At 52.8% G+C, this 15697-nt stretch overlaps 1 protein-coding gene across 1 annotated transcript in view; it reads right to left on the bottom strand.

The window, feature by feature from the left end:
- KIRREL3 (kirre like nephrin family adhesion molecule 3) overlaps positions 1 to 15697 on the bottom strand; it is a 620470-nt gene that overhangs the window by 78420 nt on the left and 526353 nt on the right. The window contains exon 4 of the mRNA XM_088832222.1: positions 12077 to 12226. Coding sequence (XP_088688348.1) covers positions 12077 to 12226 — 150 coding nt within the window. The remainder of the gene's footprint in view (positions 1 to 12076; positions 12227 to 15697) is intronic.

The following is a 15697-nucleotide window of genomic DNA, read 5'->3' as shown; positions in this document are numbered from 1 at the left end:
GGGGTGACAGAGGATGAGATGGTTGGGTGGCATCACTGACTCAATGGACATGAGTTGAGCAAGCTCCAGGAGATACTGAAGGACAGGGAAGCCTGGCTGCTACAGTCCATGGAGTCGCAAAGAACTGGACATGACTGAGTGACTGAACAACCACCACCACCTACTCAACAACAAAGAGATATGAACTGCAGGACTTCCCTGGTGGTCCAGTGGTTAAGAATCCAGCTTCCGGAGAGGGGACATGGGTTCCATCCCTGGTCAGGGAATTAAGATCCCACATGCCTTGGGGCAACTAAGCCTGAGCACCTAGAGAGGCCCACATGACACAGCGAAAGATCCTGTGGGCTGCAACTAAGACTCAGGACAGCCCAGGAAACAACTGGATAACTCTTAAAAAAAAAGAGAAATAATTTACGGACACTTGCCACAACACAGATGTCTCAAAAACATGATGCTAACTCAAGAAGCCAGACACAAAGGCCACTTATTTTAAGTCTATTTGTATGAAATATCCACACAAGGCAAATCCATGGAGACACAAGGATGATCAGTGGTTGCCCGGGCCTGGAGATGGGAGCAGAGATTGACAAGAGATCTTTTTTAGGAAATGACCTAATAGTAGCTTATGGCTATTGTTATATAACTTTATATATTCACTGAAAACCATTAAGTTGTGCAAGTAAAAGGGGTGGGTTTAACAGTATATAAATTAACCTCAGTAAAACTCTTAAAAAATAAAGGGGAAGATGAAAAAGGTCACCTCTTCTGAGAAGTCCACCATGACTGCTCAACTTGCACTTTTCTCCAGGAAACCCTATCTCTTACACTCTGCTTTACATTTTTTGATAGCCCTAAACTACAACATTCTGTTCTTATATTTATTGTTTATTGCCCCACTCCCTTTGCTAGAATATAAGTTCCACGAAGACAGGAGATTTTAATCTGTTTTGATCATATACACATTTCCTGTACCTAGGACAGTGCCAGGCATACAGAAGGTGCATACAGGTATATTGAAAAAACAGAATGAAATGGAACTTTCCTGGTGGTCCAGTAGCTAAGACTCTGCACTCCCATTACAAGGGGTCCAGGTTCAATCCCTGGTCAGGGAAGTAGATCTGCTGGCTGCAAATAAGACTTGGTGCAGCCAAGTAAATAAATAAATAAAAATAAATATTAAAAAAGGAGAAAGAATGACGGAAGAAGCCTTCACTGGCTGATTCCTTCTGAAATGGAACAGGACCCTATGGCTCGTCTCTCCCATGTCCTGCACCTGCCTTTTGTCTGTAGAAAAACTTCAGCCAAAGATGAAGTTTAATCAGAGAAGTGAGAAAATGCAGAGCAAAAGAAAACAGCTAAACAGGACAAAAAATAATAATTGTTTAGTCATTAAGCAAAGTCCAGGACTTTTAGTTTCCCCTCAAGAACTATAGAAAATATTCTGAGCCATATCCTGTGAGCTATTTTGCAGACACCAGAACTTCCACCCGGTAGAAGTTAATGACATGATGACCAGACTGTAGCCATGACATAAGCTGCAACAATTCTGAGAAGTGACCTCAAAGAGAGGGGAACAAATCGACCCTGGAACTGAACACCAACTGCTCTTAAAGAGTCAAGATGACACTCGTCAGACCACCGGTGACCAATTTCAAGATGACCACCTCTCTCCGCCTATAAACCCCGGAAACTCCCCTTCAGAAGCCCTGGCCCACTGCAGGAGTCACCTTTGGACACAAGTCCGCCCTCTTCCTCGGATGCCGACCTCTGGAATAAAGCCAGCTTTCCTTTCTACCAACCTTGCTTCTTGAGTGTTAGCTTTCAAGTGGTGGGCAGCCAGACCCCACTTTTGGCAACACTTCAGCTCTAACATTGTCTAACCAAGGTTTGGTTCTGGGGGTCTTCTATTGGTTCTTAGTAGAACTGTTGCCCAGGTCAAGCTGGTATTTGAGGCTGGGGCAGGAGGAGGGACAGGGTAGCTCAGGTGGCCCTTGCTGAAAGCCCACTGTTCTCTGTCTCACAGAGTCAGAGGGGACTTGTTTTCCCTCTCCAGGGATCGTGCAATCCCCGGCTTATTCCTTTCTAGACCTCCGAACAAGTTTTCTCCATCACCCCGCTGAATGTGTGTCTATCTTTGTGTGGAGACAGAGGGGAAGCGAGTGGAGGTTGTGTTTGGGGCTCGAGCAGGGCCAGCTCTTTCAGGGGGATGGCTGTGAAGTCATAGCCTGTGCCCCTGTTTCTTGCCTTCCACCCTGGAGGCTGCAGGGGTATTCCTGGCACTGGTGATTTCTCAGCCGCTCACATCACACCACTCCTGACATATTTACATATGGAAAGTTCTCCCTTTCGATAAACATTTACAAACACCTTGATCGACTTGTGAAAATATGACACTCTTTTGGAAGCCAGCCTTCGTGGGCTGTGGGGCTCAGCTATGTATTTTCGTGAGTCAGAGGCAGCCGTGCGGGTTTCTGGGGGCCTACAAACCTCCCAGTCAGGAAAACCTTCCCCTCAACGGACAGAATAATTTAGAGACCTAGAGCGATGGGGAAAGAAGCTGCCTGCGGTTCCCCTGATGATGAGACTTAATGGGACGGAAAATGGATGCTGTGGGTTTAGGGGCGCTGGCTCCCAAGGCGCATCTGGGGAACAGCGCTGCCAGGAAGGGTCTTCTGAAGCCTTGGCTCTTTGTGCAAGGCTGCCCCTCTGACTCTGGGGGCCTGGGTGGCCACAGGGCTCAGACAGGGTTCCCGGAACTCCTGGGGCTGGAAAGAGACCTGTGATTGTAAGGAGTCAGGCAGCAGTAATTCTCAACAGAATTTGGGGAAAGGGGAGGGGCATGACTTAGCAAGAAAGGGCAAGGGTTTTCGAGTCAGAAAGACCCAAGTTCATATTCTAGCTCTTTTTCTTAACTGTTGAGTGACCTGGGGCAAGTGAATGGGTTTCTTTGTATATCAGCCTCTGCATCTTCGAAAGGAAACCTCAGGCCTGCCTGCCAGAGATGGTGATGAGGTAAAAAAGTCCCCCTGTGTGGATGGCCCAGCAGTGGGTCAAGGTCCCTGAATTGATCCTCTCTAGCTGGACCTATGACACAGGGCTCATTGCGACACAGCGGCAAGATGACAAAGCTCTGGCCACCCCCAGTCCTGACGTGGTTCCGTGCACACTTCCTCTGCAGAAAACTGCCCTGTGGGGACAGACTGGCTCCTGGCTCCTGCTGGCGCATCACATCCTCCATCTCTGTGGGGTCCTCCGTGGGCCCTGGGTGCGGGGGCTCTCAGGAGTGCTCCTGGGAGCCTGCCTCGGGTTGTGTAGCTTCGTCTCTCTCCTCCCTCCTAACACGACACCCTCCCTTGCCCATTGGCTGCTGGGAGAAGGCTTCCATTTAGTGGCATTTTCCTTTCTCATTTCATGCTGTAATGGAGATTCATTGCTAGTTTTAAATCCATAATTTGCCATGAAACCCTCCTCTCAGGCTGGGCTGAGGTCGGAGCGGAGAAGTTGTGAGTTATTCTTACCCTTTCAAGGTCTCCCTGCCCAGCCCCGGCCTCTTGGGCACTCCCCAGCTCTGGGCTTGGGCAGAATCCCAGGGGTGACACCCACTCTGCCCCACAGGTTGGAGCCAGGAGGGAGTCCTCCACCCCCGGGGGGCTGGCTGGCCCTGCCCCTCCAAGTCGACTAGGACTCTTCCCTCAGCTTCATTTCTCATTAGGGGTAGAGAAGTGGGCCTTGTGCTGGGGTGACATGCACCACCAGCTCCATCCTTTTCTGGGCCTGTCAATACTTTCGTGGCATCACTGAGATTTCTCCATTTCCCAACAGTGACTGGCATTCCCAGGTGGTTAGGTGGTAAAGAACCCGCCTGCCAATGCAGGAGGTGTTAGAGACACAGGTTTGATCCCTGGGTCAGGAAGATCCCCTGGAGAAGCAAATGGCAACCCACTCCAGTATTCTTGCCTGAAGAATGCCATGGACAAAGGAGCTGGTGGGCTGTAGCCCACAGGGTCGCAAAGAATCAGACGCGACTGAAGTGACTTAGCATGCAGCAGTGACTGTGGTCTTAATTGAGGGGCCTTGTGTCTCTCCACCATGGGGGCACTGAAGAATCTGCCCAGCTGTGAACTTGTGTGTGTGTGTCGGTAAGTGTGCACACCAGCCCATTTGTTCTGGTGCACCATGTATCTGGAGGCACAAATAGGGACCCAGTTAGGCTTCCTGACAGAGGACCCAGGAGGGTACCTGGAGAGAGGCAGGCTCTTGACGGGGCTTTTTCAGGCGGGAGGGATGTGGGAGGCCAAGTGCAGGCCAGAGGAAGTAGTGATGGCAGAACTGGTGAGGGCCGCCTCGAGGCAGCTGCATTCTGAAAGTGACAGGCAAGTGGCTGGAACCTCACATGCAGCCATGGAGCTGCTGGTTTCACACTGAACGGTGGACGCCAGAGGATCCAGGGCCTGGTTTTTGCAGATTTCCATGGTCTGAGCCCACATTCCTCTTGGCTGAGCAGTGGAGTCTTTTCAGCATCTCTTAGGGTCATGCTTGATTACAGCAGCGGAAGGACATACTATCCTTGCTCTCAGGAGCGAGGGGAAAGGACTCAGGGCACGATGACCCCTGAACCAGGATGGAATGGGAAAGAAGCACAAACTATGGAGTGGCTCTGCATGTCATCTCTCCAGCTCCTCGTTTTCCCCAGGAGAAGGAAAGTGGGTCCCGTGAGGTTAAACTTGGGGATCCCATGGCTCACCACTGGTCAGTGGCAGGACTGGGGCAACGATGCTCCTTGCCTGACTTCTGGGCCAGGGCCCTGGTCCTGCTTGGACCTGGAGATGTGCTGGTGCCCTGGGCACGGTGGACTGCAGGGCTGTCCCGGAGAACCTGGGTCACTTAGTGGTGGTGGGGGGCGGTGTGTGGGGGGGCAAGGAACTAGAAATGGAGTGGTGGAGGGCAGGAGCAGGAAGCTGAGTGCCTTGCCTACAGCAGACCCTGGGCAGGCTCCAACAAACCTTCCTGCCTTCCCTTGGGCTGGGGTTGAAGGCAAGAGATGCTGGAATGCGGCAGGGGGAGGAGCTGGCCCCGTTGTGGCTGTGTGGGGGCACCTCCAGCGTTGAGTGGTCAGTGCTTCCCAAGGTGACATCAGGCATCAGGTCACCTCGGCAAGGCCACTTGATCAGACAGCTTAGCTCTTCTCTCATCAGCTGAGTCTGTTCCAACTGCCCTTGGCAATGCTGGGTGAGGTAAGCGGGGTGTGTGCCGTCTCTTGCATCAGGCTTCCCTCTCCTTTCAGAGGAACCCTCCTGCCCCCTGCCACCTACATTCAGGCCAAGAGGGGAAGTGCTGGGTTTGACTCCATCCCTGAGGGGTCTCCAACCTCTCTGGAGCCTTGGGGGTCACCCAGCATCTGTGGGTTCCCTTCTTCCCCGCACTTCCCTCCGTTATGGATGGGCCCTGGCCAGGGAGGAGCAGCCTCTCCTGACAGCCCACTGAGGCTGAGATGAAGAACAAGGAGACGAGGGTGGGCTTCTTTCCACGCAACATGGCCAATTAGAGGAAAAGGGGGACCGTGGTGGGGGCGCCGTTAGACACAGTAAGAGGGCCATCATGACTCAGCTCTGAAGTCACACACCACCCAGTGGCTACAGGGACTTCCAGGCAGACACCCCATCTCTGCCGATCTCCCATCAACAACTGCTTTGCGGGGAGCATATGGCCTTGAATCCAAGTGTGGGCCTCAGAGACCAAGACTCCACCCCCAGGGAGCTTATACTATAATTTGGAATCGAGGGACCATTCGTCAGCTTCAAGTAACTCAATGATCCCTAAAACCACACCCACCTTGTAACCTACAAGAGCGAGTGGGCACAGAGTTAGAGCAGGAAGTCAAAGGGGGCACACAGTGGCCAAACAGAAGGTGAGAAGCAGAATCTGCCACTGGCTCAGGGGGGCTTGGGGTGGCCTCGGCTCCTGAGAGGGCAGAGGAGCAGGAGAGGAGGTGGGGGTGGGCGCGGGTGTGCATAAGGTGAGGTGCACAGCCGCCCAGGCACCACCTCTGTCCTGGAGCTTCGGGAGATAAGGGTGATTGTTCTTGCTCTTCTCTCTCCCATCTCCAGCTTGCTTGCTGCCCCAATTTGGGGGTGACTGCAGGGTAATGAATGTGGCAGGAAGCAGACACACAGCACAAATGCGATACGGCACCTAAGACCAAGCCGGGACCCAGGCAAAACGGACTTAATGAGGAGATAAGGAAATCAATTCTGCTTGTCTTTCCCCGTGCGCGAGCCCGGAGAGGCCTGCAGGATTCGTGGATTTCTGCCTGCTTGCTGGATGGAACCGCTTCTCCGGGACACAATAGCCTGATCCCCCAGGAAGGGTGAGTCGCTTGTTGGTTTCTCTTTGCATTACAGGAATAACAACAACACGTATAGTGACAGCAGCCAATGCCTGCCTGCCTTGTGGCATACCGGGTGCCGTATGTGTATTATTTCATGAAATCTTCTAAGACTAAGAGGACAGATAAAATTATCTCCCCATTTTTATACACGAAGAAACTGAGGCACAGAGGGGCTGAATTACTGTCCAAGGTCACACCACAGGTTTCAAGTGCAGGCAAGTTGGCTGTGGGTCCTTCACTGTGAAGCTGTGTTGCCTCTATAAACACAACACAACTCTCCTGTGTATCGAGGATGTATTAGCTACCAGGTACTGTTTTCATGGTGAGGGTCAGTATGATCCCGCTAGTCAGTCCCACCTCTGTCACTACAGTCACCTGGGGGACACTTTCTGAGGCCCTGGCATGTGCCTGTAGGCTGGGCGTGAGGGCTGCACACTGCCTTTCAGATACACGTGTGAATAGTGACTTTCAACAGAACGTGGCGAGCATTGTGATTGAGGTGGGACAGAAGGCTAAGAGAGCCTAGAGCAGGACAGCCAGGCCATGTGGTGTTCAGGGAGGGCTTCCTGGAGGAGGCGATATCTAAGATGAATCCTGACAGGTGAGCAAGAAGCGGCCAAGGGGAGAGAGGTGGGAAGGGCATTCCAGGCAGAAGCACATGTGAGCGAAGGCACAGGGGTGTGGTGAGTGGAGGGTGCCACGAGCTGGTCGTTATCTGGGAACAGGGGCTGGAGAGCAAGCTGAGGGAAGGCCTCAGGGAGCCCCGCGTGCCACGGAGGGAGCTTGGGCTTTGTTCTGTGGTGGTGCTTCTTCACCCCTGAAGATCTGCTCAGACTGCCCCCCGATCCCTGACGGGGTGACCGGGTGGCGTTCTCACCACCGGTTTCCAAGAGAATGACTTTAGAAGCCAGTGCTCTTGGGCTGTTTCAGTTCTGCCTTCTTTTGCTGTGGGGCCTGGCTTGTGCACCATCTCTCTCTGGAGCCACCTGCCCAGAAGGTTAGGGGATTGGGGACTGGGGGGTGCCGCCGGCTCTGTGGACATACAGACCTGAGAGCTCCCCAGCTGGAAGAGCTGCAGACAGAGACAAAGGGAGGACACGTTTGGACCTTATTTGTCTGCCCCGAAGTATTTGGGGTTTACATCATCTTAAAGATGCCCTCTTCATTTAAATTGACTTACTCTCCATCGTTAAATAATTCATGTTGATGTAGGAAGTGTTGTTTCTACTGGGAGCCACAAAGCAGTAGAATTAATATTAAAACAAACCAGGAAGAAGAGGGAAATGGGGTAGGAAGCCTGGGAAAATCCCTTTTTTAATAATTAACTTGACACCCACAATCCTCCTCCTCCTTCACCCCCCGACTTTCAATCCCCCTTACCCTGTTCTACTTCTTCATTTTCATAGCACGTGTCATCACCTGATACCCTACACAGCTACACAAGGTGCTGGCTTAATGCTTACTGTGTAGTGACTGTCTCTCTCTCTCTGCTAGAACGCGAGCTCCGCTAGGCAGGGGAGCTTTTCTCTCTCATTTACTAATGAGTCTCCAGTGTCTGGCACCTAATACACGCTCAGCAAATCTTGTTGATCTGATCCTTGGTGCCCATGTCCTCCTGCTCTGGGTCCCCTCCCCAAATTCCTGCCATCCAGCTTTCACAGAGTTAGAAGGATCAAAGGCTATTGCCCCCTTACCCCTCTGGCCCTGGGACAGTTTTGGTATTTTTCAGTTCAGAGGTTCCTGCAGGTGGGAGACAGGAGTGTTCATCATTTCACAGATGAGGAAACTGAGACTCAGAGAGGTTGAGGGATCAGCCCACAGCTGGTTAATGGCAGGACCATGGCTGTTGTCTCCAGGCCTGTGGCTCTGTCTCTGACACCATGATTCCAGGGATGGTCTCGGGGTGGGAGGGTGCCCAGTCCTTACCTTGCTCAGCTTCATAGGAGCTGCCTCTTCCCCTTCTTCCTCTGTCCCCCTGGCTCCTTCCCTCTGTCTCCTTGGGGTAGCAGACCCTCACCTCACAGTTGCTCCCCACCTGATTGCATCTGAGAGCTGGAAACACAAGGCTAATTAATGTGTCTGTGACTCTAGGCTTGGCTGCTGGGCCAGGTTCCCAGGCCCTCCCTGGAGCACTGCAGACTCTGAGTTAGCCCTTTGGCTTCTCTAAGCAGGCTGCTGGCAGATGCATATTTTAACAATGCACATCTGTTGGCTATATAATCTCTTGTATTTGCCCGTCTCACTTGGTGCTTTGATGCAAGACCCCTGGGGGTCTCCCTCTGGTCCAGCCAGTGTTTGCTTTGCAATTTTGCTGGAATACCATCTGATTCTGCTCTCACATCTTCTGCAGGTTCTAATCAGGCTCTTACTTTATTTAATTAAAAATCTATCTCAGGCAAATACAGACAAAATTAGGAATCTCTCTCATTCCTGGAACACAGGGAAGGCAGCGTCCCCCGCTTGGGATCCCCCTTCCCCGGCCTTGGAGATCTGGCTGGGACACTCCCAGGCTGAGATGTCATGGCAAAGCAGATGGGATCTGGGTTGGGAAGCTGGCTGGCCAGGGTAGGAACAGCCCTCTTTCCTCCACTGGCACTGGAGAAACCCCGTCGGTCCACCACTGTGAGTAGACCAGGCTCCCTTTCCAAAAGGCTGGGTCAGTGTCTGCATGCAGGGCTGCCCTCCAGGGCAGTAGGTGGGGCTGTGTACCACAGAGAAACTCAGCCAGAGCCCTGCAGGGCCAGTTCAGAGAGGGGACCCATAGGACTAGCTTTAGGGTGGAGACCCACAGGACCATTCAGGGCTGGGGACCTACATGAACAGGTGAGAGATGGGGTCCTGGGGTACCCTTGAGGAATCAGGGAAGACTGTGGCAGAGTCTGAGGAAGCTGGAGAAGTGGTGTTGTGGTCTGTATGAAAGGCTGATGGACAAATGCCAGCTTAGGCTCCCTTTCTGGCCTTAGGAATTCCACCTAGGCCATCCTGCTGGGGTCTCCTGGAAACTCCATCGTCCCCCTCCTCAGCTGATCTCCCGACTCACGAAACATTTCCCCACACAAACCAGCTCTGCCCAGAAGGCAGTGCCAGGTCAGGCCAGTGCAGAGGGAGACGGGAGGCTGAAAGCCTTCTAGATGTGACCCAAGACAAAATTAAGTCTGTTCAGATCAGACCCTGGGGCCCTGCTCGCAGAAGCCTGGCTCTTCACCAACCAGACAAAGGCAGTCCTACTGGCATTTAGAAATGTGAACACTGGGCAGAGAGCACTGGTTTGGGGTTGGAAACTCTGGGGTCTGTTTTGAATGTTAAGTGAGCTGTGTGACCTCCCATGACAGCTCTTGCCTCTCTGAGTCTCAACTTCCTTATCTGTAAAATATTTGGGATAACTTGGACTTTGTAATCTACCTGAGATAGTACAGATGAAAGGGGACTGTGGTTTGGTATGACCAGGTGAAGCTCTGATTCCAGGATGAGAACTTAAGGACCAGAGGCATCCCCATCTGTTTTAAGTCCTGTGTGAAGTCAGGAGTGGGCAATGCTCAGGGCCCTCTCAGTTTAGCATCTCTGGTATTCTCTAGAAGGGTTTCCCTGATAGCTTAGTTGGTAAAGAATCTGCCCGCAATGTGGGAGTCGGGGGTTCAATCCCTGTGTTGGGAAGATCCCCTGGAGAAGGGAAAGGATACCCACTCCAGTATTCTGGCCTGGAGAACTCCATGGACTGTATAGTCCATGGGGTCACAAAGAGTTGGACACGACTGAGTGACTTTCACTTTCACCTTCTAGAAGGGGGTCCAAGAGTGGAGCATGGTGCTATAAAACCTCTGGAGATAAAGATGTTACAACCCCAGGACTTCCCTGGTGGTCCAGTGCTTAAGAATATGCCTGCCAATGCAGGGCACTCCGGTTCCATCCCTGGTCTGGGAAGATTCCACACGCCATGAAGCAACTAACCCCCTTGTGCCACAACTACTGATGTCCATGTGCCTTAGAGCCTGTGCTCCACAAGAGAAGCCGCCACAATAAAAATCCTGCACATGGCAACGAAGAGTTGTCCCCATTTGACGCAACGAGAGAAAGCCCATGTGCAGCAACAAAGACACGACACAGCACTCCCCATCCCCCCCCACTCCAAATAAAATAGGATCCAGTCCTCTTATAAAAGATCCTACAACTCTGCTTAGGAAATCTATACTGGACTATTGCAGTCCTCAAAGATCAGAAAATATATTAGGCACTAAATCCTCCTTTTCTTTTCCCTTAATCCCCACAGCAACTGAAGGCCGGGTCCCATTTCAGCCATATCTCAAGTGAGACGCCGGTGGCAGACTTTCCCTCTAACGCAGGGGGCCCTCCACTTCCTGGTCAAGGGACCCCAGCTCATTGACCCTCCAGAGAAGGTTTCTTTCTCTCATTCCTTCTGGGGGAGACTCAGAGGTTGAAGGGGGTCTCTGAGGTTGGCCCCCAGTTTCTCCTCCCCATCTCAAGAAGCCAAGCTCGGCGCTGGGTGAGTGGTTCTCCAGGGCCTATCCCAGTGTGCTGGCCATGTAGATTTGACGCCCTCTTAAATATTTCATCTCTGAGCAGCTGAGCGCCTCACAGCTGCCCGGCGGCGAGGAGGCAGCACCCCAGCTGTTGACCCTGTTGTCAGACTTTTCAACAGCTGCTGGGGCAGGGAGTGGCGGGCCAGGGGGTTGGGGGTAGACTCCCCTCTTCCGGCAGCCTGTGCACTCCATCCCCCACGTCTGCCCTTGGCTTCCAGGAGCCTCAAATCCTCACTTGGGGCCACCTTCCCCATCCCCCAGGTCGGCGTCGGAACAGGCGAGGTAACGTAAGTGGAGGTGCCGAGAGGGTTGCTGTGCGGCGCGATGCAAACATGAGCCACTGCTACTGATGCACCAGCGTGGTTCCCAGCAGGCCTGGCTCCACGCTAACATCTGGCAGGAGGAGGCAGTTGATGGGGCTGAACTCTAAATGAAGATGAGGCGGTTGAGGGGGTAGCTGAGCCCGTCCCCTGGTCTCCAGGCAGGTGTGCCCGGGGCCAGTAGTGGGGACCTCTTCAGGAGGATGTCCCCAGGGAAACTGAGATAAAGAAAGTCCAGGAGGGCAGAGGTGTGATGTGGCCTAAGAACCTGTAATGGTTCTCCTGGGGATGACGTAGGCAGACAGCCCAGGCCTCTGCTGAGAGCCGGGATTCCCAGGGAGCAGTGGAGGTGGGAAGGAGAAGGGCCAGGGTGGTCCCTGTGGATGCTGGAATCACCAGGAGAGCCTGATGGGGGAGGAGGCTAGACGGGGCTTTGTCAGCACCAGGGGAGGGCAATTCGTAAAGAAGGGACTCAAGGATACATCCCCTTCTTCTCTGGGTCTCCATCATCAAACACAGCGCCTGACTTAGACCATGTGCACAGGACACGCTTCCTGATTGAAGAAGCAAGCACCCAGGAGCCCTCTTTAGCTTCCTCAGTGGCAGCCAAACACTGGAGTTCGGCAGAGTCAGAGGTGGCTGGCACTGGCCTTCTGATGTCCACGACAGGGATGTTCACGTTCTCCTTTTCGGTGGGGAGAGACTGACACAGTGGGGCAGCAGCCCTATTGTCCAGTGGGCAGGCCCCTCCAGTCTGGCCCCTGGTTTCTGGAGCTGAGCCCTGGCTGCTTCTCACAGTATCCTTGGCCAGGCGCAGGGAGGGCTCTTACCTAGGACGGTGAGGCGTGCAGGGCGGGACCGGATGGCTGCCTGGATGGCCTGGCACTCATACACGGCATCATCTTGCAGCTCTGCCCGCAGGATCTTCAAGTGATGCTCCCCTGACAGGTGGTTCCCTACCACCAGGTACTGCGGGTAACCTGTGGAGAAGGCAGGTGTATCAGGGAGGGCAGGGCGGGGATGGAGAAGCCGGCGTGACTGACGGGCACAGTGGGCAGGACATCCAGCGGGTGGGGGTGCGGGGTGGGGGGCCTGGTCTTAGGGGGCCGGCAGAGCAGGAGGAGATAGCGCAGGGCCTTGATCTCAGTGTAAGGAACACAAAAGTGAGCTTCCCCAGGGAGCTAGGACAGCATGTGTGTGTGTGTATAAAGGTATGGCAGGTTTTAAGTTTAGGGATGTCAGATAAGCTGTTATTAGAGCGGAAAGGAGCTGAATGTCGACAGACACAATGGGCCGTCACCCCGGGATGCAGCATGCTCGGCTCTGAGGCTTGCCAAGCAGACACACATCCTGATGAGGAAACACACACAGAAAGACAGAGGAACCAGGCTCAGAGTCACGGGGAAGCCAGGGTCAGAGGGAGAGAGAAGAAGGAAACAAAGATACTTGGAAAAAGAGTCAGAGTGGCTTTGGGGGAAAACTTTGGTTGCAGATGGACAGGAAATAGAAACCGAGGCCCACCCACCAGAGCCCAGGAAACTCTGGTCACTCTGAGCTGTAAGTGACTCTTTTCTGGTCATCCTTACTATAACCCCCCGGGACCCCAGGGCCTGATTAAGCATTTAGGTGACACTCAGGACACTTAAAAATTGGGGGCCTCTTATACCATTGGCGATGAATAATAGATAAAGAAAAGCTTAAGAATGATGAATCATTAAGCAGTTTTCCTGCTGCTCCGTGGGTTGAATGGAAATACATCAGGCGTTGTGGCTGCCAGGTTGGGCAGAGCCTCTCTGTCCCGGGTCTTGGGCCCTCGACCTTCTTTTTTTAAAAATTTATTTATGTTTAATTGAAGGATAACTGCTTAACAATACTGTGTTGGTTTCTGCCATACATCAACATGGATCAGCCATAGTTTTGCCTATGTGCCTTCCCGTTTGAACCTCCCTCCCACCTCCCACCCTTTCCCGCCTCTCTAGGTTGTTAGGGAGCCCCGGGTTGGGTTCCCTGAGTCATACAGCAAGCTTCCATGGCTGTCTGTTACACACAAGGCAGTGTGTAAGATTTCACACTGCTCTCTCCGTTCGCCGCACCCTCCCCTTCCTCCCCTCCCACTGTGTCCATAAGTCGGTTCTCTCGTCGGCATCTTCACAGCTGTTGGGCCCTCGATCTCCTTAGCTCCTTTCCACAAGACCTGCTTTCCACCCACCCCTTTCCCCGACCTTTGCGTGTCCCCACATACAGGGTCCCTCTCTTTCCAGAGACCCATCCACCCTCTGACAGCCCCAAACTGCTTCGCTTTCTGAAGGGCCTTCACTGGGGCAGAGGGAGCTCTCAGTGAGTTCTCAGCAGGAGGCAGTTGGGCACGTTTGGCCTTTTAAAGAGAAGACTAAGGCTTGAGAGACAGAAACAGACAGGGGACGTGCCACGGCTCTCTTCAAACTTTCCTCAGTCTCTTAGTAGGGGTTAGACGTGTTTGTGCAGCTTGTAAGAATCGGACCAAGGGGCACAATGAACGTGGGAACACACTTTAGGTCACTGTTGGCAATGTACTGGTGTCAACAGAGATCTGGGCTGCCGGAGGTGGTAGTGAGGTCCCCGTCACTGGCTGTATTCAAGCAGATGTGGGATGATCCCCTGTCAGGGACACTACAGAGGATATTTCTTGGGTACTCTAGGGCCCCTCTTATATCCATAACCTATGGGTCTTCCAGAGGGGAGCGCAGGGTTCCCTGGGTTGGACTGTTAAGGGTCACCCATTCCTGGTCAGTGGAGGGAGCAGTGATCCTCCGCCGGCTCCCCAGTATGCTTTTGGGGTGCATCCTGTGTGGCTGAGCCTGTTAGGCTCACGTCTTCACGGCTAGCACTGTCCCCAGCATGCCCTCCACAGCTGTTCAGGCCTGGCTGGAGATGCTATAGGGCCATCAGCTGTAGCCCCAAGAGCACGGCTTCCCCTCCTGCCCGCCCTTCCTGCCCTCTGCTGGGCTTTGGGGAGGAGCCCGGGTAAGTTAAGCTGGCTCTCCGTGGGGCCCGGTGAGGAGCTGGAAGTGGACACTGGTCCAGCCTTGCCCTGCTGCAGCTGCCGGTCAGTGTAGCTGGTGGGCGGCCCCCAGCCCCTCCGACCTGCTGCCTTGTGACCAGCTCCTGGTCCCCTGTAGGCATCCTGGCCAGAGATCGTGTTTTGCTGTCTCGCAAGCCAACAGCAGCTGCCTTCTGCTCTCATAAGCTGCTGAAAACATCAGTGATGGGTTTGTCTGTATTTGCCTAATTAGGCGGAGAGTCGTGATGCTGTTCTGAGGACTGGCAGCATCTTTGAAAAACACAGGCCGAGAATCACAGATTCAGAGCAAGTTCTAGCTCCTTCCACGAGTACCGTTACTCTCTTTTGCTGCTCTCAGGGGAGGTAAAAGTATGGGTAGTCTGGGTTCTACAGACAAACTGCCTGGGTTTTAATGTCAGCTCTATCAGTGCCTAACTCTGCTGTCTTGGGCAGGTTACTGTAACTGCTTTGTGCTTCCGTTTCCTTGTCAGTAAAATGGGACAATGCAAGTACCTCATAGAGTTATGGGTAAGAGTAGATAGGATTTTCTATGTAAAGCACTTGACACAGTAAGTCGTCTATAAATGTCAGCTTAAACTCAGCATGACATCTGTCCGTTTGCTCGTCCGTTCCGTCGCTCAGTCGTGTCCGACTCTTCGCGACCCCGTGGACTGTAGCCCACCAGACTTCTCCGTCCGTGGGATTCTCCAGGCAAGAATACTGGAGTGGGTTACCGTTTCCTTCTCCAGGGGATCTTCCCGACCCAGGGATCGGACCCAGGTCTCCCGCATTGGAGGCAGACGCTTTAACCGCTGAGCCACCAGGAAAGCCCCGACTTAGGGAGCTCAAAGTTGGTGCTCTGAGACAATCTAGAGGGATGGGATTGGGTGGGAGGTGGGAAAGAGGTTGAAGAGGGAGGAGACATATGTACACCTATGGCAGATTCATGTTGAGGTATGGCAGAAATCCCAACACAATATTGTAAAGCAATTATCCTCCAATTAAAAATAAATACATTAAAAATTGAACATGACAGTGATGTAAGGATCCAGAGAAGTTCCTGTCTTTAACAGATAGGGTACAAGCGTTTCGAGGGTTGGGAGTCAGGATCCTATGAATTTGCTGTTCTGTCACTGAGTCGAGTCTGATTCTTTGTGACCACATGGACTGCAGCACGCCAGGCTTCCTGTCCTTCACTGACTACCTCATACTCATGTCCATTGAGTCAGTGATGCTGTCCAGCCATCTCATCCTCTGTTGCCCCCTTCTCCTCTTGTTTTCAATATTTCCCATGCATTGGACTTGAGATATGTTTGAATCAATTTCTTTCTCAGCTGTGACTTTATTTACCTGCCAAGTAAAAAGAGGAAAAGCCTTCTTTTTTTTTTTTTAATAACCCATGGATCATTGT

Source organism: Moschus berezovskii, chromosome 25, assembly GCF_049115385.1.
Source record: "Moschus berezovskii isolate FMDL1 chromosome 25, NW_MosBer_1.0, whole genome shotgun sequence".
NCBI lineage: Eukaryota > Metazoa > Chordata > Mammalia > Artiodactyla > Moschidae > Moschus > Moschus berezovskii.
The sequence above is the reverse complement of the archived record's forward strand: the minus strand, read 5'-3'. Positions and strand labels throughout refer to the sequence as shown.